This window comes from Cynoglossus semilaevis, chromosome 17 (genome assembly GCF_000523025.1).
Source record: "Cynoglossus semilaevis isolate Cse_v1.0 chromosome 17, Cse_v1.0, whole genome shotgun sequence".
Taxonomy (NCBI): domain Eukaryota; kingdom Metazoa; phylum Chordata; class Actinopteri; order Pleuronectiformes; family Cynoglossidae; genus Cynoglossus; species Cynoglossus semilaevis.
The window spans coordinates 11028944-11051797 of NC_024323.1; the positions used below are offsets into that span (position 1 = coordinate 11028944).

Consider the following 22854-nt stretch of genomic DNA (forward strand, 5'->3'; position numbering starts at 1 on the left):
ATGCAGTATGTGTTGATAATCTGACAGATGTCATACACCAGCAGATTAGAATTCAGATGTGGCCGTCATTACTGCAACTTCAACACGTTCCCTCGCACCGTCCTCGTCTGTTAAGTGCTCTCTTCATCCCTCCTCTTGTCTTTATCCCTCTGTATGTGTCTCTTCTCTCTTTTTTCACCTCAGTCGCTCTCACTCTCCGCCTCTCTCTCTCTCTGAACCGGTTTGAAGTCACCAGTAGGGGTGCGGGTGGCGAGGACGCCCTGGAAACTGCCGGTCTTTGTATTTCAAATGGCTATTAGCCTTTTCAAGAGGCCAGCAGGCAGCGAACCCCTGTGTGTGTGAGTGTGTGAGTGTGTGTGTTCTGTTTGCCTAGAAGAGATGAAAGGAGCGTGAGTGCAGACACGACAGAATAGCAATGCAGAAAAATGCAACATTCATGACTCAGTGGCTTACACGCTCGACTTACATCGCAGTCTCGTTCCTACGGTGCTGCGTAACTCAATAGATAAATAGAAAAAGCTTGAGAACCACTGATCTAGGACATGAAAACATCAGATGAGTCTGACTTACGCCTGGGAGCCATAACAGAGGCTAAAAAGTGCCCAGAAAAAAACAACACAAATGAAAGAAAGCGAATGTAGCACGGTGTTTGATGTTCAACTGGTAAACATAAAATAAGCCAACATCCACGTAAAAAAAGTTACATGAATAATTTTGTTCTTCTCTAAAGCAACATCGACCCTAAAAATACCACACGTAGATGAATTTACATGATCTCTAACAATTTAATTATCTCCCATATATCCACAGCATCAATCTGAGAAATAATTAACATTACACTGCTTCTTGGTTAAGATGTGAAATATAGATAAGAAAAAAAAATCACATCAGCATAAATGAATAAAGCTTACACAGTGATCTCCATGGAATGACATTGTTATGGATTGTGTGTCTGTGAACACATGCAGTAATTACATTTACAACTCACTTAACATCAACATGAAAAAAAACCCAGTCACATTACAGTGAATCATTCTAACAGCAGTTACTGTGTGAATAAATGAAGACACGGCTTTAATCAATCTGCACTTCGCTCATAGATTGTTTTGTTTCAGAGTAACAAAGGTGGAGCAGCCGTGAAATAAACAGGAGTGAAGGAGGGAAAGAAAACAAAGAGAGAAGAACGTTTTGTTGGTGGTGTTGGTGCTCGCCCCACAGCTACGTCCTCATATTGTCTTTGGTTTGGTTTATTTGAAACTTCGTCAAGAATCCCTCTGAACCTCTCGGAGTAAAAGCCTCAGATAGTCCCTGCAGATGATCTTTAGCGAGGCGTCTCGGCTGCTTATAGAAAATTGTGTTTCTGATGTCAAGTGGTGTAAAACTCACAGTGTAGTCACAGGAGTACTACAGTAACCAAACAGATTCAAGACGGGCTAAACTGCAGTACTGATCAGCAGCAAAACCTGCTCTAAAAAATATTAGAGTTCTTTATCTGATTGATTAATCACAGCTATGGATTAATCACGATTAATCATGAATAGATATAATATAATTGTCATGACTGATGAGGATGAATCATCACTGGTTTATGATCACCGTGATAAGAAGCTGGACGGCTAATTATTGGATGTAATTTTTCCCAGGAGTTAAATTTGATTAAAGATTTGTATCTTTAAACAGAACATGAGCTGAAAACATGTGAGGAAATCGTGGGGGTGTATACCTGATCTATGTAGCTGCCTTGTGTCTTTGGATACATTTGCAGGTCTGTGAGTGAGAGTGTGGTTTTTTTTTTTTGGTTCAAAATTGAGTTTGAAGTCAGGGTCAGACTGAGGAGACCTCACTGCTGCTTTCATTCTCTCCAAGTATTTCAGACTGACTTTCATATTCCTCTGTCTTCCACTCGGCTATGTTTTAATAATAAATCACAAATATGCATATTTTATTAGCTTTTTTGTAGCGCAGTCGTGACACACTCTAATGTCTGCACATGTTCGGTTTGGAAGTTTCCACGCTGCTGATGCTGCTGCTGCTGCTGCTGCTGCTGCTGCTGCTGAGGGAAACCCTGTGAAAATAGGAGCGCTCTGTCCTCCCGCCCTCACACACTGTACGTCATCAGGCCTAATGAGAGAACCCCAGTCCCCAGAGTGTAGGACGTGGGAGTGGGTGAGTGGGATGAACGGATTAGCAAAAAGATGGATGGATGCATAATGTCTATTGGACCAAGACGGACCAGAGGACACGGAGAAGTGCAGTGCACAGAGACACCGATGATGTCGTTGTCTGGAGGAGTCATTTTTTCCGGCTCGGTGTTGTTCTGATTCATTAAGGTGAAGGTTTCTCTGACGTCTTCATTGTGTTCTCGCCCTGTCAGTCACACACACATTTCTTGGGTAAAAAGGTGTTTATTCTTGAAGGTCAGTGACATTTAGTGTCAATTATTTCCTTTATTCCTGTGTCATGTCATCGTTCGGTGTGAAGTGGCTTTTCTCATCTTTTGTTATTGACTTCAAAACTCACAGCAGTTAGACTCCAGTGACGGACGGAGAGATGATAAAAGCCAGAAGAAAAATGCTTTCTGAGGAAAGCGTGGGAGTCGGGAATCGGGGCTGATGGGATGGGGACGTGGTGATGGGGGAGGGGGTGAGAGAGTAGTCAGGACTGCTGAGGAATGGAAGACGGACTGGGGGAGCTGAGGGATGAGTATTGATTATCTGTGGGACGAGCTGGCATTTGTATTGATTCATGTTGGTGGCAGTGTGTACTGTACAGATAAATTAAGTACTGAGTGTGAAGAGACGCATTTTCTTCCACTATAACATAATACTGACTATTATCTGACCAACTAATGGGAGCAGAGCTGGAGACAGTACTGCTGGCCAACACTAAGTGCGGTGTGTGCTGACCAGAGGTCAGCTGGACCTGATACTGTGACTGACAAATGAAATGAAAGGTACAGACTCAAAAAAACACTCACCAAGTAGTTTTGGTTTTTCCTCATAAAATCAAAATTTTACAGACAGGAAACAGGAAACAACGATGGATTCAGTGAAGGAAAAAATATCGTTTAAAAGACCGTGGTTGTTTCTGTTGCACTGTTGTTGATAACAGTTGGCAGACTGTCATGTTGATGAGATGAATTAACGAGTTGATTAATGCACTGCAGAGACTGTGCAAAGTGGTCTGCAGACTGAACTTCTGTCTTTGTCCATTGGTGGTGGGTTCATCAGGGAGTCTGCAGTGATGACTGACTTCACCGAACGCTGTCACTAAAACAGCCCCGTCTTCCTGCTGCCTGTAATAAATATGCACAATTTAAAACTGCAGTGTCTCCGTGTGACTCACACTGAGTGGACGGACCGTCTGATTCAATATACAGCTGTGAACAGCCTTATAAAAATGAGTCGTGCCTGGAAGGCACCGGCTTCCTCGCTGCTTTCTAGGACTTTTTCACATGAGTAACTGAGATGGATTTTTCCTCTGACTCTCAGCCGGAGTCCTCCACTGCTAACTCTTTCAGTGCCCTGCTTACAATTCATACATTTGGGTGCATTTTTACCAATGTGCTCCCTAATTGTTTTTACCTGTTCAGACAGAACAATTCATACATTTGGGTGCATTTTTAACAATGTGCTCCCTAATTGTTTTCACCTGTTCAGACAGATTGGATTGGTGTCCAAATGTCTGAGGGATTTAAATCTAAATGATTGCTTTCAATCATTTCTTCTTCTCCTTTTTTTTAGGCCCAAAAAATATTTTTATGTGTTATGTTATGTGTTGGTGTCCAAATGTCTGAGGGATTTAAATGTAAATGATTGCTTTCAATCATTCCTTCTTGCTTGGTAGCTTGGTTGTATTATCAGCTGACTGTGTGTGTGCTCAGCGTTCGTGACCTAAAAGAAGGGCTGCTTAGAACTCAGATTTACACCAATTCACTTCATTAACACCCACGAACACACGCTGATGTGTTTTTCTGCTGCGTCTTCCTCCACCACACCAAACTAAACACATACACTTTGTTGATCAATGTCCAAGGCATCATGGGAGTATGAATTGATTGTCAAATCCAATTGCCTATAAAGACGTTAATGCGGCAGCAAAGGGGCGGTTGGCTGATTAAGTAGGGTCACCGAACCATGACCAACGGACCAAATACAACGTGAAGGATGATGCTGAGAGCAAGTTTTACATAAGGCTTGAAGTGACATGAAGAAAAAAACAAAACAAAACAAACACTGGCTGCATCTAGTCGAATGCATGTAGTATACACTACTATACATATATATTTAAATATTTCAATTTAAATACACGTAGCCCTGGTTATATTTCTGCTCATCAGTAAAATTCGACTTTTTCTTCCTGTTTGGTCAAAACAGTGATTTCACAACAACAGTTATTACGTTCTGCTGTGTGGAAATCTAAAAGTGCTTTTGCAGCAGATGCATTCAAGGCGATACTAAGGCTGGACACCATTTTTCATTAAAGGTACATTGCATATATTGCAGAAGCACAATGACAACAATGTCGTCTTCAGTTGTTACTAAGGCTGGACACCATTTTCCATTAAAGGTACATTGCATATATTGCGAGGGACAATGACAACAATGTCGTCTTCTTCACAAAAACAAAGGAAGTGCATAAAAATAGTTAAACTTAAAATTAAATATAACAAGTAAACCTAGGTGGGAGTCAATGCAGGAAAATTCAATTAATAATTAATTGTATTGCTCAGTAAAACATTTGACTGATACACAATTAAACAACTGTTTAATTGTTGTTCCCTAAACCTACGTGGTGTCTTTTTTTAACAGAGTCATGTTGTCTGATCGATCAGGTGATTTGTCTAAGAACAATAACAATAATAATTATTATTATTCCTATAATAATTCCTGCTCTGTCTCCATTATCTTCCGCCGTCTTCGTGGTGATGCATCAAACACGGCTGTGGTGCGTGTGCGCACAACTTTCTCTCCGTGCCTTTTGCGCGCACATGTGTGCGTGTCCACTGTGATCTACGTTCCCATAGCCGGGAATCACGTCACGTGTCAGGGCTCCCGGGTCCTGAGCCAAGTTTCTTTTTCTTTTTTTCTTTTTTTTTCGCCCCTTTCTTTTTCTACAGGCCCCCAGCCACAACCTCCGGCGCCCCCTTAGTGTAGGCATCCATTCGTCTTTCCCCGAGCAGACGCGCTACAACGCTCATTCGCTGGAGAGCTGAGGAGAAGGGAAACTGCCGCACGATGCCGATCTCGTACGCCGACTGCAAATACAACGTGAAGGATGATGCTGAGAGCCAGTTTTACATAAGGCTTGAAGTGACATGAAGAAAAAAACAAAACAAAACAAACACTGGCTGCATCTAGTCGAATGCATGTAGTATACACTACTATACATATATATTTAAATATTTCAATTTAAATACACGTAGCCCTGGTTATATTTCTGCTCATCAGTAAAATTCGACTTTTTCTTCCTGTTTGGTCACAACAGTGATTTCACAACAACAGTTATTACATTCTGCTGTGTGGAAATCTAAAAGTGCTTTTGCAGCAGATGCATTCAAGACGATGTTACTAAGGCTGGACACCATTTTCCATTAAAGGTACATTGCATATATTGCGAGGGACAATGACAACAATGTCGTCTTCTTCACAAAAACAAAGGAAGTGCATAAAAATAGTTAAACTTAAAATTAAATATAACAAGTAAACCTAGGTGGGAGTCAATGCAGGAAAATTCAATTAATAATTAATTGTATTGCTCAGTAAAACATTTGACTGATACACAATTAAACAATTGTTTAATTGTTGTTCCCTAAACCTACGTGGTGTCTTTTTTTAACAGAGTCATGTTGTCTGATCGATCAGGTGATTTGTCTAAGAACAATAACAATAATAATAATTATTATTTCTATAATAATTCCTGCTCTGTCTCCATTATCTTCCGCCGTCTTCGTGGTGATGCATCAAACACGGCTGTGGTGCGTGTGCGCACAACTTTCTCTCCGTGCCTTTTGCGCGCACATGTGTGCGTGTCCACTGTGATCTACGTTCCCATAGCCGGGAATCACGTCACGTGTCAGGGCTCCCGGGTCCTGAGCCAAGTTTCTTTTTCTTTTTTTCTTTTTTTTTCGTCGTGTCAGACCATCCACGGACCACGGAGCTTCTGCACAGCCAGACACTTGGCTCCGGCAGGCGCGCATCTCCAGCTCCGCGCTGCGTAACCAACATCTCGGCGACAATGGACGGGCGGATGGATGCGTGGCTGTGGAGAAAAGATCTTTTTGTTTAGAGAAACACTTTGACCCTGCCTCTGATTAAGTCAAGTGTTTTTTTTAAACTGGTTTTGGATTATCTCCAATCGGCGGACAACCCACTGAACTGGGGCTGTATTTTTTGAGGATAAGACGGGGAAAAAGGGAGAAGGAAACCGCGGGTCGTTGAGATCGACTGGGTGCGCTGGGAACACGGGAAGTCGCGGATCATGCTTATGGGAACTTCTGATTCCATCACAATAAGGTATTTGATAGAAGAATAAACTTTCTTTTTTTTCTTTTCCTTTTTCTGTTTTTACCTTTTCCCCCCGTGCGTTATTGTCATCAAAAACACAGGTGTTTGGATCGTCATTGGTTTAAGGTTGTTTTTTTTTTTTTACTTATCGCTTTTTTAAAATAAATACCAATTATTAGTACTTTCCTATTATTTTCCTAATAATAGCCCTCCTCGTTTTTTGTTCCTGGAGGTGAACAGTAACTGCCCCAGTCTTCAGATGCGCCTTTCATCCACCCACGGCAAACAACACAGATAAAAAAATAATTTAAAAAAACTCATTTAAAAAGCCTTTTAAAGAAGAAGATATTAAAGGTGAAACCCATAACAACTCCTATTCTGTCGCTCATCTTCTTAATATGATTACCACCAGAATAAATGAGGCATTCATATTTATTTATTTATTTTTCTCTTTTTTTCTCCCTCTTCCTTCTCTCTCTTCCTTTTGCGCATTCCCTGCCCACCAGTGCGTGGTGAGGGCTAAAAAACCTCCAGTAAAGCAGAGACAGAGCTCTCCATCTGTTCAATCACATAGCAACAGGAAAAGGAGAGAGAGAGAGAGAGAGAGGGAGGAAGAAAGAAAGAGAAACATACACACCGTGTCCACAGCTCCACTGTATGATATGTCAAAGCATTCTTTTTTTTTTTGTATCTTTATTGTGTCCTTCTCCTCTGTGTCAGTGTGAGGAGCCAACGTTGTGTTTACTTTGTATTGATTGCAGCTCAGCGCTGCAGTTTGGGTTTATGTTTTGTTTTATAGTCGCAGAAAGAGCGAAGCTTTGTTGGTTCTTAAGTGAAGACGGGGAGGAACAAAGAGCAGGGTTTAAAGTGACAACATGAATCCTCCTGGAACAAATGGTCATGAACTGCCCCGGGGCCGCTAGGTCGGTAGGCAAATATTGAAAATCTGTGCATAGATTGATTAAAAGAAAGTGTTTGGCTCCTGAGCGACTGGAGCAGGAAACAGCCTGAGCGTTCATCTGGCCGCTGTGTCACTGCTCCTCGGTGGATTTATCTCCTCCACTCCTACTCTCCTCTTTCACCTTTGCAAATAATCTTTTCTCTACTTCCATCTCACCCCACTGTGTCCAGCCCACTCTCTAACCTGTCTCTGTTGACCTCCTCCTTTCAGAGTGGCTCTGCCTGATGCTCTATCATGACTGATGGCGAGGGGAGAGTGCGCTTTCAGTACCCAGAGTGCGACGAAGGGCAGGAGCAGGAGGTTCACGAGGAGGTGAGGCTTGCCATTTCTACGGCCTACAGGGAGGAGGTTCCGGGTCGTGTTGTTGACCCCGGTGGGGGCCACGATGACAGTGTGGAGGAGGAAGAAGAGGAGGTTGACAGAAGAAGTAGAAGGGATGGGAGAAGGAGCGGCGATCAGGGAGAACAAGGAAGTAAATGGAGTCCTGAGGTTCAGGAACATGAACTGGAGCTGGAGGTGGAAGCTGGACCCACGCTGGCCGTCCGAATCACAGCGCCCATTCGTGACCCAGACTGCGTGTCGGAGGAGGAGGAGCAGCAGCCGTACCCGGCCCTGTCACCTGTGGCGTTCTTCTGCTTGAAGCAAACAACGCGGCCTCGGAACTGGTGTCTCCGCGTGGTCTGTAACCCATATCCTTTTACATGTGCTGGAAATGTAACTGTGTCGCAGCTGGTAAGTCCAAAAACAGCCACTCTCTGTATATAAAGCACATGAACACGGACGCGCTCACGTACGTCTCCCACTGGGGTGGGATGCTGGTGTATGATTCATGTGCTTTCAAGTCTAAAGTGCATGTCTAATGTACAAGTGCATGTGTAAACAAGATGATGATGTCAGCATCTGCCCTTAATGGGTGTTGGCAGCTGAGAGGTTTGCTCTGCTCCTGTCAATTTACTTCTGACCTGTCTCCCAGAGTCCAAACAAGGACAGTTCGTGGACACCGCACTGATAAAGAACGCCGCCTTATCAAAACACCACAGAAAATCACAGTTTTTTTGGCACAAGAGCCAAATTCAACTCTTTTTTATATTTACCAAAACTTTGGCTTTAGGGAAAGCTAAAGAGAGGCGTTCACTGACATGAATACCTGTATGACCACAGCACGTGTCTGTGATGATGCAGTCTTGAGCACCAGAAGTCTAAGGGAAACTGAATTCCAGGACTGATTCGCTGTCACTGTGCTCATTCATAACCTGTGTCTCAGTTACAAACTGTCCTGGTCTCCACGCTGTCCACTAATCCACTGTGTTGAACTGTCGCTGAGTTGATGTGGTTGATGTTTGTTTATGGTATATTTGGTGCAGAAGCAGAGAAATCGTGGCTTCATATGTATTTATAAATATTCCTGAATCCAAATTTTCTTGGAGAAGGTTTTCGGAGGTAGGTGATTGATCACTGCTAACTATGGAGGTCGAATTTTATTTGAGGGACTGAACTGATTTCTCTGCAGCTAAAGAAGAAAATGATGGCGTGACTGGAATTCACTGTCAACTTTTATCACTGAGCTCCATCTCAGTTTATATGCTGCAGCTGGCTGGCAGCCATTTGTGTTGAAAGTAAGGTGTTCAAAGAGAACACACAGAGGCCAAATAGTGGACGTGACATTGGGTTTTAGCTGCTTGTTTTTTTAAGGTAGCTTTAATGACTCCACATTTACACAGACACACCTAATCATTTTGATTTGCAGCAAAGTTGTAGCTTCTAATGTGATGGAGCGGTCGTTGATGTTGATGCTAACGGCCCTCCCTAGACTATGGTTATATCAGTGTAATACAGATAAGTGTTTGTTCATTTATGTCTTTATTTCACTTAAGGTGGAACAAGAAGATTGGGCCTGAATTTGAGACGAAAAATTCAAACGAGACTAAACTGGAAATTTACTTCACCGTCATCCGACCAGTATTGTGTTTGACTTTTGTGCTCTTGATTCAAACACGTATTTAATCAGTGGCGTGTTGACTCGCAGAGCTGGGAATCAAACCCAAACCTCCTATCATTTTATCATTCACATCTGAAGCTTGCCTCCCAAATGAGATTTTCTGATCTTCTCTTCAAGTAAAGTCCTATTTACATTCAGAGGAGTCGGAGAACTGGATAAAAAGCAGATTTAATCATTTCATTTTTCATCTCTTCGCCTATTTTTCTTGATTGAATGAATCATTGAAGGAGTCGGATCTTCTGAAATCTGAACCAAACTGATATGAGATGTTGGAGAACCGAGCCAATCCAAGAAAGTAGATTTTTAATATAGGGAATGGAAATGTTCGCATTTGAAACAATTTCAAAATGAGGTCATTTTTGAAAGTCACAACAATGGATGTCTTGTTAGTTGGATTTCCCATCCATTGGTTTTTATTTGAGTGTCCGGCCCCCAGGGTGTCTGTCCCTACCACCCCTTGATCTGGGACCTAGGTCTCATGAAGGATCTTTAGGTGAGTCTCAGTAATAGGACAACCCAGGTCCCAAATGTAGTGGGACATTTGATTCTCCTTTTTGTCAAGATCTGAACCGAAAATCCAGCACAGAAAACCAGAGGTCCGATGTGTGAAGACGTTCCAACTTTATCCAGTCTGACGTTGGCGCTGAAACACTGATGAGACGACATATGGCTGTGCAGCGTGTGCTTTTGGACAGATGTTAATGTCGCATTGTATACAATCATGTCCTGGTCACGGTACTGCAGTCGGGGGATAAAGTGGAGGGCTGCAGTGGGAGGCCACCGCAATTAGACACATGCTTCAGTGGTCAGCACATGTGCCGTTTGTGTGCTAATCACATTTCTGATTTGCGAGCGCTGACGCTGTGGTTGTTGGCCGTCCACCGCCGTTTGTACCGGTTTGATAAGACGACTAATGAACGTCGCTCTGTCACATGCACGGCGTGATAGCTGCGTGGTTAACACTGGAACCAGTTGATGTCATCAGGGCTGATCAGACTGGGCGGTTCTCTGGCTTTTATTCTCCTGTGTGTGTGTGTGTGTGTGTGTGTGTGTGTGTGTGTGTGTGAGGAGCCCACAGTGTAAGCAGAGCAGTGTTGGTGGTCCACAGTGAACTCTGTAAATATTATCCACAGCATAAATGCTCTGCCACTCAACCGAACAGAGGCATACACTATGTATACACACACACACACACACACACACACACACAGTCCTTAAACAGCGCTCAGGCCTGTTTTCTTTTACTTTCTCCTCCGCTCTCATATAACTTCCAGATTTGTCACAGACTTTTTTACCAAATGCTGTGAATATTTCGTCCGTGTTGAACAAAGAAACAGCTCCACGGTCGGTACGAGAGCGAGAACTGCTGTTTGTCATTTTTATTATGCCCCCACTGACCCCTGTCCTGCTTTTGGACCCCTCAGAGCGCATGTGAAGCTCAAGGCCCGTGGACCCAATCTGGCCCGTCATGTCTTTTAATACGGCCCATCTGAGCTCCACTACTAATTTGTTTGAATTTTCAATCAGTTTCAGTCAGATTCTTCATTTCTAGTTGAAGCTTCATCAGTACTACAACTGTTCTAGAACTTTCCAATCCTGTTCAGCCCACATTCAAGACTGAGATTAGAGCAATTTGTACAGTGGGCAGTGGGAGCCATGACAACGAGTGTTTCTGAGAGACACGTTTGACAGAGTAATCATGTTGATTAGTTCAGACTGGGGTCGGACGTGGTTCATCTGTGCAGACGAGTGGATTCATCACTGAAGATTTATAATCTCTCCGCATTTGTTAATGTGGCCACATGAAGTGATAGTGAGCAGAGCTTCGTGCCTGGTACAGATACCGGTGTCTGAATCGGTGCATTTTTACTATCAACTAAAAGTAAGTGGATCTGTGACAGAAACTGCACCAAGAGTAATTAAACAACTCCTTATCTCTTCCACCTCATGGCAGTAAACTCGGATCATTTCCCCTGGTTTCCATGGCGACGTGATGCCAGAGACGCTGTTATCTTTGTCTGGTGTATTTTGGTGTATCCATTACTTCATCCCTGAAGTGACATTGACAAAGGGAAGTAGCCTTGATTTCTTAATTTAATGTCTCAATATGTATGTGTGTGTGGAGTGTGTGTGTGTGTAAAGACACTACAAGGACTTCATCTCATCAAGCCTCATCTCTGCCACTCTCATCACACCGTCTATTGTGAGCACCTAATCTGTGTCTGCGCGTGTTGTTTGGTGACTCATTATATTTGGCCGTGCTGAGGATAACAGCAGATTGTGGGTCACGGAGAGTGCAGTCGGAGGGATCCTTTCTGTGACGTACCAACTACAGACCAACCCTGCACAGACGGCCTGTGTGCGGTGTTTACTGCTCCTCGGAGCATCACTTCATCGCACGTCGTCTGTCACAGATTTATGACAAAGCACCAGATGTAGTAACAGAACCCGAAAACTGTGTTCACTCCAGTCGACTCCACGCACAAAACCAGACCGTCGCTGTAGACACGATTCAGTCGAGTTTGTTTGGAAATAGTGTAAATGTTTGTTCAAACTCAGAGAAAGATGAAGGAATGAAGACAGGGTTTAATTCATGAAAACATTTGTGAGTATAAAAAGAAGGATTTCAGTTTCTTTAAGGAAGATTCAAGTATTAAATAAGTGTTTTAATAGACTGCGACATTGGCTAATAAGAAGACAACAATGCTACGTTGTTTTGCCATCAATGAAAAAAATGTCTTTGCTGACCTCTTCAGGATAATCTGGTCAGATGAAATATTGTATGGAGTTGTGGATTAGTTCTAAAATGTTCCCAGTCGATCGATTCGACCTGAATGGTTCTGGGGTTGTGGGGTTCATTCCCGGCCTGACTATTTAGTGGAAGCTTTGCAAAAATGTCTCAGACAAACAGACAGACAGTCTCAACAGAGTTGAGCTTTTGCCATGTGAACATAATTGTACGGGTGACAGGTGTCTGTGCATGAGCAGTCGCACACACACACACACACACACAAACACCCAGACGCCCAGGAGTAAGCACACACACACACACACACCCAGACGCCCAGGAGTAACGACCGTGAGCACCCGGCATTTAAACACTTACCCTCTCCTGTCCAGACTGCTGAGTGTCAAACTCCACAGGAGGCAGATTTTCACCAAGCTGCTGTGTTTGTGCTGCAGGCTGTAGCGTCGCCTTGTTTCACTTCCTGTCAGCTGAGCTCAGGTCCAGACAAACGTCTGTCCTGCAGATGATTAATGGAAGAACAGCAGGGTCAAAAGTTCAGTGAGTTTCACTTTTGACCACGTTAGGTTGACGGTGAGAAAAAGTTAATAATTGCAGGTCAGTTTTACGTTTTAATTTGATCTACATCAACCAAATGTTAACACATATCTAACATCAATGCGTTAATGGAAAACACCCCATTTGTTGGTGGTTATATTTCCTAACCCAGAGAGGATCAATAAGACAATCAATAAAGGAATTGTAATCAATACATTCCTAATAATTCCCATCCCCAGTCAGTATCCCATCCCACGGCTCCTTCGAATGCAACGCTGCAAAGGGGTTCAAAGGTCGTACAGCATACCTGTCAGGGGCAGTTTGTTTATCAGGCCCTCATAATTAAAAAAAAAAAAAAATCTGACCTTTCCAGCTCTATCAGCTCTCTCTGAATTAATAAAGATTGAAGTCAATTCTTCTGATTTTAATTCACCTCTCTTGAAATTTGAAGTTTTTTCTTTTAATGAAAATTTAAAAAATTCCGATACATTGACCCAATAAAAGCCGCAGAATTGTTGCTCGGATGTTTTATACCTTCCGCCCCCTTCTGGTCAGTGAATGAATAGCGACGGTAAGTTATTGTGCGTGAATGAAAGCAGCAGGTGGTCGGAAGGTGACAGACAAAGCTGACACACAAGTGTGGAATGAAAGACAGTAACAAGTGAGGAACAAGGGACGTCAGGGAGCGAGGACGTGCAGCGTAAAGACGAGTCAGAAAGGAGGAGAGGGGGGAGACAAGGGGGGAGGAGGGAGGGGATAAATAGACAGAACAGAGAGAGTGACGATGGAGGAGCGGGAGACGAGCAGGAACAAAGTGACAAGTGAAAAGGAACTGTGTGTGTGTGTGTGTGTGTGTGTGTGGACATGCACACCGTGATCCAGCCTGACATTTGGACATTGGCGTTCTGCCAATCACAGGTGTGAGCGATGCCCACACACCTCTCTTCTCCCTTTGGATATGTTGTCCTTTTTTTTTATCGTGTGCCGCTCCCTCGCTCGCTCCAGACACAACTACTGTCTCTCTCACGGCCGCCCTCCCCGTCCTGCTCCTCATTCTTTTGGTCTTCGAAGCTGCAGCTGAATTATTCTTTTCCTTTGTTCTCTCCCGTCTGTTTGTTCTGTGTTCGTTCAAAGGCATCACCTGATTCTTCCACAGGAAGTCATGACAGAGATGTTCATTTCTCTTTAATCCTTTGTCCCTTTGTCTCTTTGACACTGATTTAATCCTCGCCTCTATTGATTTATTGGCTTTTGTGTGCGTTTGTGCATATGAATGTGTGTGTGAGAGGATATTAATTCAGACGGACCAATTTTTCCACATGACATCTCCAACAACAGGTCACACACTCATCCTTCCTCCAGATGTGAGGAATGACCTGGAAAAGTGTTGACATCCTTTTTTTTTGTCAGTGGGGGTTGGACTGGGGGGTCAGCGCAGGGTCTCCTGTCAAACCCAGCATTGTGTTTGGTTTACAGTGTGTCACCTGATCCTGTCCGATGACTTGAGCTCTTTCTCCATCCCCCGACTCCGACCCGGTGCTTAGCATTCAAATATGTTTTGAGGTCACGCTGCCGTGTTGTATTTGCTGTTCAGTCGCTGCTCCGTGTCACTAATGAGCTTACCTTCCGTGTTGGCTTTGTGTGTGTGCGCCTGTGTGTGTGTGAGGCCATGTGTTGTTGCGGCGTGTGTGTGTGTGAGCCCCTGCTGCTTTGAGCTGTTTCCCCACAGTTCAGCACCACATGAATAACACAGCAGTCGTCGACTCGCTCCCGATCACATTACCGTCTGAACGATGGCCGGAATGACGGAAACTCTCGAAGAGGAAGAGGAAGAGGAAGAGGAAGATTGAGGAGGGACCGTTTGGGATGGGCCTATTTGGAACGAATAGGTTTTTTAGTCTGCACAAAGCCGTGTTTGGGGAACGAGCCAAAACGAAAAAGCCGTGTTTGGGGAACGAGCCAAAATTGCTCACAAGAGCCGGCATGAAAATAGGAGAATACAATCTTTTGGTGTCATTTCTTAGTAAAATATATTTAAAAAAATATATGTGTCTGTGGAAGGAGCGTCGTCTCTGTGTGGGTCACAGCCTGATAGTGTAGAGCAGAGATGGATGAATAAATAAAAGATATCAGGATATGGAAAACCCATCAGAATCTAGCCCTGCGTTGTCATGGCAATGCAGACAGGCCAGCAGTGTGAGTGTGTGTGTGTGTGTGTGTGCGTGTGTGTGTGTGTGTGTGATGTAGAGATAGAGAGTTTTTTGTTTTTTTTACATTTGTTTCCTCACAGCTCAAAGTCCCTGTGACCTGTTTTTCTTTGTTTTACCGCTACTTCCTGTGTCAGCGCTCTGGCTGCGTGCTGGTCGTCTGCTGAGGTCACGGCTGTATGTTTTATATATATGCGTGTGTGAATATAAAAGTGCCTTCATGGCAGCACTGTACTACAGTATATAATGGATGCAGCCCTGCTAGTTAACTGCATTTCCCTCCGAGACGGAAAAACTGCAGCGTCCTCTGTCTCCCTCTCCTCTCTGCAGCACGTGCCTCTGCTTTGTCCACAAAAATGGACCTGTGTGTGTTTGTGTGTGTGTTTGTGTGTGTGTGTGTGTGGGGGGGGGGGGGGTGATTGTGTCAAGAGAAGAGTTACTGCAACCTAGTTTTGAAGCAGAGAATACAGATTGATGGTTGAATAAAGGGCTCCAGTAAATCTTGAAGTGACCGTTACCGTCCCACATGTTTTACTGCTTTGATGCGTGTGTGTGCATGTGTGAGTGTGTGTGTGCGTGTGTGTGCGTGTGCTCGTGAGGCTGACGAGGAGAGAGTGAAACTGGGTGACAGCGGAAAACGACAGAGCGGGGCCGAGGACGCTGGGATTCTCGCTCAGCGAAGGCACTCGTACTAGAAACTCTACCTGGTTACTAGGCAAGTGTGTGCGTGTGTGCGTGTGTGCGTGTGTGCGTGTGCGCGCTCACATCCATTGAGGCTTGAGTGCTGAGTCAATAAGTTCATTATTTATGAGTAATTTACAGAAAGAGACTCGTTCTTGTAAGACAGAGCCTGGAAGAGGGTTGTATGTGGGAGTGTGTGTGGTGGGGGGGTGAGGGGGGGGTCTGTGGTAGGTGGTCTTTGTCATCATATGGCTTCAAAACCATCAAAGTTATTACTATTTCATGAAGGATGGAGATGCTGGATGTACAGGCTCTAGACTAGTGGTGCAGGATGGTATGACAGGTGTGGCTGCAGTGGAGCAGGACCACAGAGCAGTCAGGTCTCAACAGTTTAAACCCCTGTAGAGTGAATCTTCCACAATCCTGATCCATAATCGATGGTCAGCCATTATTGATGGAATGTATATAAACATGAACACGAACTCCTGGGTTCGATTCCCAGAGGAACCACATGCCTGGCGCCTGCTGCGGGCAGTCTGTTCACAGCACATCTGCTGTTAAGATACAGTAGATAGAACTTTATTAATCCCTTGGGCGTTCCCTTTGGGAAATTAACACAATAATTTCCCAAATATGGGATCCATAAAGTTCAGATTATAATAATTATTATTTAATAAAACCAACCAATTTCAATTACATCCTCCGTCCTTACACACACACACAGGAGCACCACACACTCACAGCCTTTGTATGAGTGAACGAACCTCTTGTGCCAGTCTAGTCAGCTGAAGAGCAGGAGGCTGCGAGCGTGTTTACCAGATTTCTGTTGAATTGCCCGTGATAACGACCCTTTTATTTACCGCCTGCACTGCATTTATATAATGACAGTATATTTACCGCCTGCACTGCATTTATATAGTGACAAGTGTAAAACAAGGAGACAACGCAGCATCTCCATCCACACACCTAACTCAAAGAAACGTGTTCTACTGCAGTTTGCTATAAAATAAATCTTTACCTACGCTGACTTATTGCAGTGGCTATATAACTTGAGTGTGGGTGAAAATGCACCTTTTTCTGTAGAGTCAGACAATATTCTTGGCAAAATATCCTCCGTTTACAAATGTGTTTTGTTTCTATGATCCAAATAAACCTGCAGGAAGCAAAATTTGTCTGCACTCTGATGACTGGAGAGCAGAGGTTTTGCAGCATCATAATGGCTTTCATAAAGTCCACATCCTCGCTGCTCTGTGATAAATTGTGCAGGTCAGAGGTCGCTGACACCAAACTGCTGAGAGCTTCATTAGAAGGATGCAGGAAAATAAAGATTAGTTCAGCGGGGAAACCTGGAAGGTGTTGCTTTTTTCTGTGCCCTGATGATCAGGAAAATCACTCGGAGACCATTTCTACATTTTAATTCTTTTGTTTCATTCATTTTCTCACCCATTAAAAGTTTGCGACTCATTTGTCAGGATGCTACAAGCGTAACTGCAGCTGCTGCTGTGTCACCGCTACAGAGGCAGACGACAGACAGATAGTTAGTTTCTGTAGACGTCCTTGAAGTTCAGTTTTATTGTCACCAGACTAAATGGTACGTGGAGCCTTTAAAAGTCCACGTTGTGTAATAAATATATACAACTTGACAGCTTTTTGGTAAACAGTGTCGTCAGCCTTTACTTTAAAGAGCTAAAGTAGAGTCGATAGCAGAGACATTCTCCTGGAAACTTAAAAGCACTAAAGACAAAGTGGATTCTGCTGAAATCTGCCACTAAAAGTGTTATATAAACAGTCCTGCAGGGGGTGCTATTTGCAAGTTTGAATACTGTGGAGTACGCTAATTTGATTTGACTTACTCCCTTTAGTAAACTAATAACTTTTTTTCTTTTCTCCCTTTAGTAAACTAATAACTTTTTTCCTAATATAAAAACACTTTCGGAAATCTTATGAATCTCTTCCTGGTTACTGAGCACTGAGCGCCCTACTGACCTGTGGAGCCGTGCTCCATAAACAACCTCAGGACAAGACTTAGTTTCAAGGCATTTTTTAGCAACAACAACTACATTTTAAAACATGCATGATCTCATCAAACGACAATGCTCAAAGCTCTGTTTATTTCACTTCATCGTTCAACTGATTAGCCTCGCCCTCCAGTAAATCTCTCGTCCTCCAAACCTCTTCTTCTTTGGCCGTGACAGCAGCTACTGTAGCATCCAGTGTGTTGTGTCACTGCCAAAATTTGGAGCTAAAAATGTGATAAATGTGAAAAAAGAGACAGAGAAGCACGACAGCAGATAAACACAACACCATATATTTCCTGTAGCCTATTAAAAATGACAGTTTTTTTGCCTTGGTTGTTAGCCTGGTGATGGATGTTGGACAGGGCCTTCATTGCTAAGCTTTGGGCGAAGAGACTAACAGGATGCTGCGCTAATGACCAGATCAGAGCGTGACGGACCGAGTGGTGGATGTGTGTGTGGGCATGTGAAAGACAGGGAGGAGGAGGATGTCTGCGCTCCAGCCCAAGTGCACGTCTGTTACAGCATCATTTGTCAGCTCGGATTAATCGCTTTTCCGACACTGATCCAGCTACGCGTTCTATCTTTAAATGAATTGGTCTTAAAAAAAAAGGAGCCCAAACCTATTCTGTCATCTTCAGCATGACTGTGGATTTGACAGGAAGTGATGTTTGAATCAGATGTCTTTGAGCTCAGTTGTTGGAAACCGCTTTAAAAATATTTTATAAAAACAGAGATGTTATTCAATTAGTCAAAGAGAGTTCTGTTTCGTTGCCCGGAGCCACAGATCAGCAGCTCGGCACTGATTGGTCATTGGAGCTGAAGTTACGCCACACCAAACCCATGTGACGGGAAACAACAGTGACTTTATCGGCTTTTTTATCTCAGTGGTTTCTGTGTTTTAATTAGAGTGTGAACTGTGGAGATCATTAAGGTTTCACTTGACTCACTTCTTTTAACCTTGACTTTGTAAAATTGTCTTTTTTTTAGGATTTCTCTCAGGCGGTGTGACAACACAACAACACAAACACAAATTTACCAGTCCTCTTTATTCTTCAACATTCTTCTTTATTATTCACATTTCCACCTCTTTTTTCCCCTGCATCCTTGGCTGTAAACGTCTGTGTATGAAGGTCAGTGTGTCTCAGTTTGCTGCAGCAATAACACACTGGGCTCCTCTGGGTCAAGTAAAAGTTCCTAAAAATGTGCTCTCCTTAAGGGATGGTCAGCGCAGACTTATTTTAGTTTTTCGGTCCCAATCTGCTGCTGCTGCTGCTGTAGATAATAAAGTTCACTGCTCCAAAGGTTAGGTTTATACGCCGAGTATCCTAATATAGATCCTGTGATCAGGAGGGTTCCACTGGTCTGTGATCAGTCAGAAAAAGGAAAACGGATGAGTGTGGATTGGGTTTTAGATACTAAGGACAGGGGTCCCAGTCCACTGGTACCGATCATTCAGTACTGGGCTGCAGTGGAATAATGAACCGTTTACCTATTATAGGAGAATCCCTTCATTTTCAGATATAACTGAATAAAGTCTAAACTATGTTTTCGGCCGGTCGATCGGTCCATGGTACTGTTTCTATCAGAACCACTGAGGATCAACCTTCACCTCTGAGCACCGACGTAAACAAATACATTTTAGTCTAACTCCAGTTTTTTACACCAGTGTTTTATCGTCATCACACTCACACAACACAGTCCAAAATATGAAACTATATATTCACACCGCAGTTGGCTGTGAGTGTGTGACTAGTCCTAATTTTAACAGTTTATACCAGCGGCCCAAGATGTCTGGTATCCATGAACCAACCGTCTGTCAGGGTGGGTTTCTGTTCCTCTGACTGAGCAGAACATGATGTTTGTGGGACTTTGCATATTATTCCCTAATTTGGTATTTAACATGGCTCTGCTCTCTCTCTCTCTCTCTCTCTCTCTCTCTCTCTGCCTCAGTGTGTGGGATTACTATCAGATGTAGTGGATCCTCCTGATGTGTGTGTGAGTCTGTTCTCACACATTTCAGAGTGTTATTGTTGAGCAGAAATTGTGTTCCTGTGTAATTGCGATAGCAGTGGTGGAGTACGGGTGAGGAGGTGGAATGCTAACAATTTTACATTCAAGGTTTGCCGGTTCTAATCCCCCCCCGAGCTTCCGCTGTTAATTTACATGAATGAATCTTAGATTAAAAGTGCACTGAGAACAGAAACCAAAAAATGAAACATTCGACTGGGCAGTGTGAGGTAGACCACCACTTGAGCCACTCTCCGTCACTGTGACAGACGGAGGTCAACAGGTCTCCGTGTTACTGTGTCAGTGGATGTGTTTGAGCTGCAGCAGAAGCAGCTTTTATGTTGTGTTCAGAGGAAATATGTCAGAAAGTCTTTTTTAAAAAAGCTGTACTTTTAATTATGATCAAATGCTTTCAACATTTTAAACTATTTTGTTTCAATGTGGCTTCAAAATCCAAAACAGACTCTGCACCACGTTTGACTTTGAAGTCAAGCCCATGTTTTCGCCTCACAGCAGTTGCAAGTTTCATCTTAGAATGGTAGAAATAAAAGAAAATGGATTAAGGGTGAAAAGAGGCTGTGCTTCAGACTGCTAAAAGCTCTGAAGTGAAGTGTTTTTGCACACACTCCATCAGAGCACAGGCGTCACATGTCATCCGTCTGAGAACGTGCCTCAAAAAAACAAGCCTGCACTCGGAGCTGCAGTCTGTCACCTTCCAGGTTTGCTCAAGAGTCACTTGACAGCAGATGTTGAATTACCTGCTGTACACACTGAATCAGAAAATATGTAAACATCACTAACGACACAGATTATTCTCCAGGAAAGGGTTTTTTTTTTTTTTTCTAAAATGACCGACCACCAGTGAACTTGTTATTGTTTCGACACTCTGAGAGAGTCGTGTGTCTTCCCGGGAGATCCTCTCCGACTTCTGAAAGTGACCAAGTGTTTACACAGTCACATTCTTAGGATGGAGGAGGAAGAGGCTGAACAGTCAAACAGATCCTAAAACCAGGTGATGATGCTCAAAATGTTGAGTATCACCGACTGAGAGCGCGATCAAAGAGATTTGAGCACCGCAGAACTACAAACAGCACGGAGATAGTGGAGACGAATGGATCAGTATCGACAGGATTTAAAAAAGTGGAGATGAAATAGGCTACAGGAAGTAAAGGAGAAGAAGAACAAGAAAAGGTGATCGTTTACAGCAAAACAAGAGTTCATTTCTGAAATATGCACCAGTTCAACCCGACCCTTCATCATCATCAGTGTTTTCCACCAAAGGCGTGAGAAGAACGCAGCTCCTCCTGCGTGTAATGAGAGGAGATCAGAGAGATGATTATTGTTTCGAGGATACATGGAGCAAGGACGATCCCAGTTGTGCGTCCACGTATAGGCTAAAGAAACAGAGCGAGCACGGGACACATAAAAACACCAGCAGCTTATACGACACCAACATGATCAGTGCAGAGAAACGTGTGAAAAGGCGCGGCGAGACGATGCAGACACTTGATTACGTCACATCTGTGGTCGGAGGCTCCTTGAAGCTCCGACCAAATAAAGGAGAGTCCTCTGTGGAACGGTGCATAAACAGATGAAACTGTTGGAGTCAGAATTAGATTCCTGATTTTTGGCTGCCTCGTCTGAGGACAAGGCTCCAGAGCTGAGGCCTGGCGGAGCATCTGTACTTTTTATGTTTAAATATATTTATGTTTTGATGCGGCTCAAGCACAACTGCTTGAGATTTTAGCACCAGTGTTTGTTTATAGGGACTTGGAATAAGTCGCATTGAAACAATATGAGCGTGCAAATGTTAGAGAGTCACAAATGGCAACCGTTTCTTGAAGTTTTTGTTTGTTTTTCTATCTGTTTGTCCATGTTAGAGAGTCACAAATGGCAACCGTCTCTTTACGTTTTTGTCCGTTTTTTTATCTGTTTGTCTGTTCCCTAAATGGTGAACCTCTCAGTCTGTTGCCTGTGTGACCGATGTACGACACAGGTGCTGTCAAACTTAACAGCACATTATTTGACAACTCTCCCTGGCTTCACACTTAAGGATACAAATCATTATTATATTGACGTACGTTTGTGTGAATACAATTTAAAAGCCAGTGAAGGCAGTGTGGAGATGTCGGGCGGCGGTGAACCACAGCTCAGCGTCAGACTGCATGGTCTGACTCTTTAAAGAGTTATGACACCGTAATGAGTTGAATTTTCGAACCAGTCTGCGATGATATGAGCAACAGAGGAAACACATGAATTTTGTAGAAAAACTTCACTTCGAGGAGGTCATAAAAAAAAGGGAAGAGAGAGCAGTTGACTGACTCTATTTATGTTCAGTCCCTTCTTTGAGGAAGGGGAATTCTATTAAAACAAATTATAGTTTATTTTACTTTAGTTGAGGGGTTGAGGGCCAGAAAGGGGTAAAAAAATATTTTGAGAGTCTGGACTGAGCCAGACTGAGTTTTAAATCTGTCAGTTTGAGCTGAAAAACTGTCCGTGAAGGTTGTAAATTCTCATCCTCGGTGCTGCCCTTTCTCTGTACTTATTAACATATTATCTTGGTTGGTAATTGGACTTTACAGAAAAAAAAAATGTTTCTATCCAGACTTCGTTATCACTGACTTTTAGCTCCGAGACAAAACGTGGACCGTCTGCAGCGATTGATTCACCTGTCGATTAAAGGACGATTTGAAAAGGTGAATAAAGAACACAGTGTGAGGAAGACAGGTCTGAATATTACTATGAAAAATATTTGTGAGTTCCCTCCTGTTTTTGCTGCAGCAGAACTAATGTTTTGATTCAGGACAATTGTGATTTTCTCCATGGAACATTGGCTTCACTGTTCCCGCTCTAGTCAGAAGTCCAATTTCAGAACTCGGCTCACTGTGATTGACTGTTTCCAAATTTAAATGCAATTCATTTAAAAACACTTATTTTTAAACAGAAGAAATTCAGTGTTGATGAGTTTCCTCAAAAGTATTTGCACATTCTTCAGTGAAACAACTCTACGCCTTCAACTGCACGACTTCTAGAAACTGTGGTCAAACGTGAACGCTGCGTGACTTTACAGCCGTTCCTACTTTTCTATTAAGTCAGGAGGAAGATGATGATGCTGCAGAGTTTGGATCTGCTTCATGTCAGGGGAGGATATGTGACTGAGCGAAGGTGAAATAGATGGAGAGAAGTGAAGTA

The 22854-nt window shown here is 43.3% G+C and overlaps 1 protein-coding gene across 2 annotated transcripts in view; it reads left to right on the forward strand.

Moving 5' to 3' along the window:
• Nucleotides 1–22854, forward strand: part of cacna1ha (calcium channel, voltage-dependent, T type, alpha 1H subunit a) — an 88945-nt gene that overhangs the window by 26918 nt on the left and 39173 nt on the right. Inside the window, exons 1-2 of one of the 2 annotated variants that reach the window (XM_025064275.1) lie at nt 5857–6515; nt 7678–8156. In XM_025064275.1, the coding sequence (XP_024920043.1) occupies nt 7702–8156 (455 nt within the window). In that variant the 5' untranslated portion in view covers nt 5857–6515; nt 7678–7701. Of the gene's footprint in view, nt 1–5856; nt 6516–7677; nt 8157–22854 lie in introns of those variants that run through there. The other variant, XM_017040620.2, reaches the window with a different exon arrangement.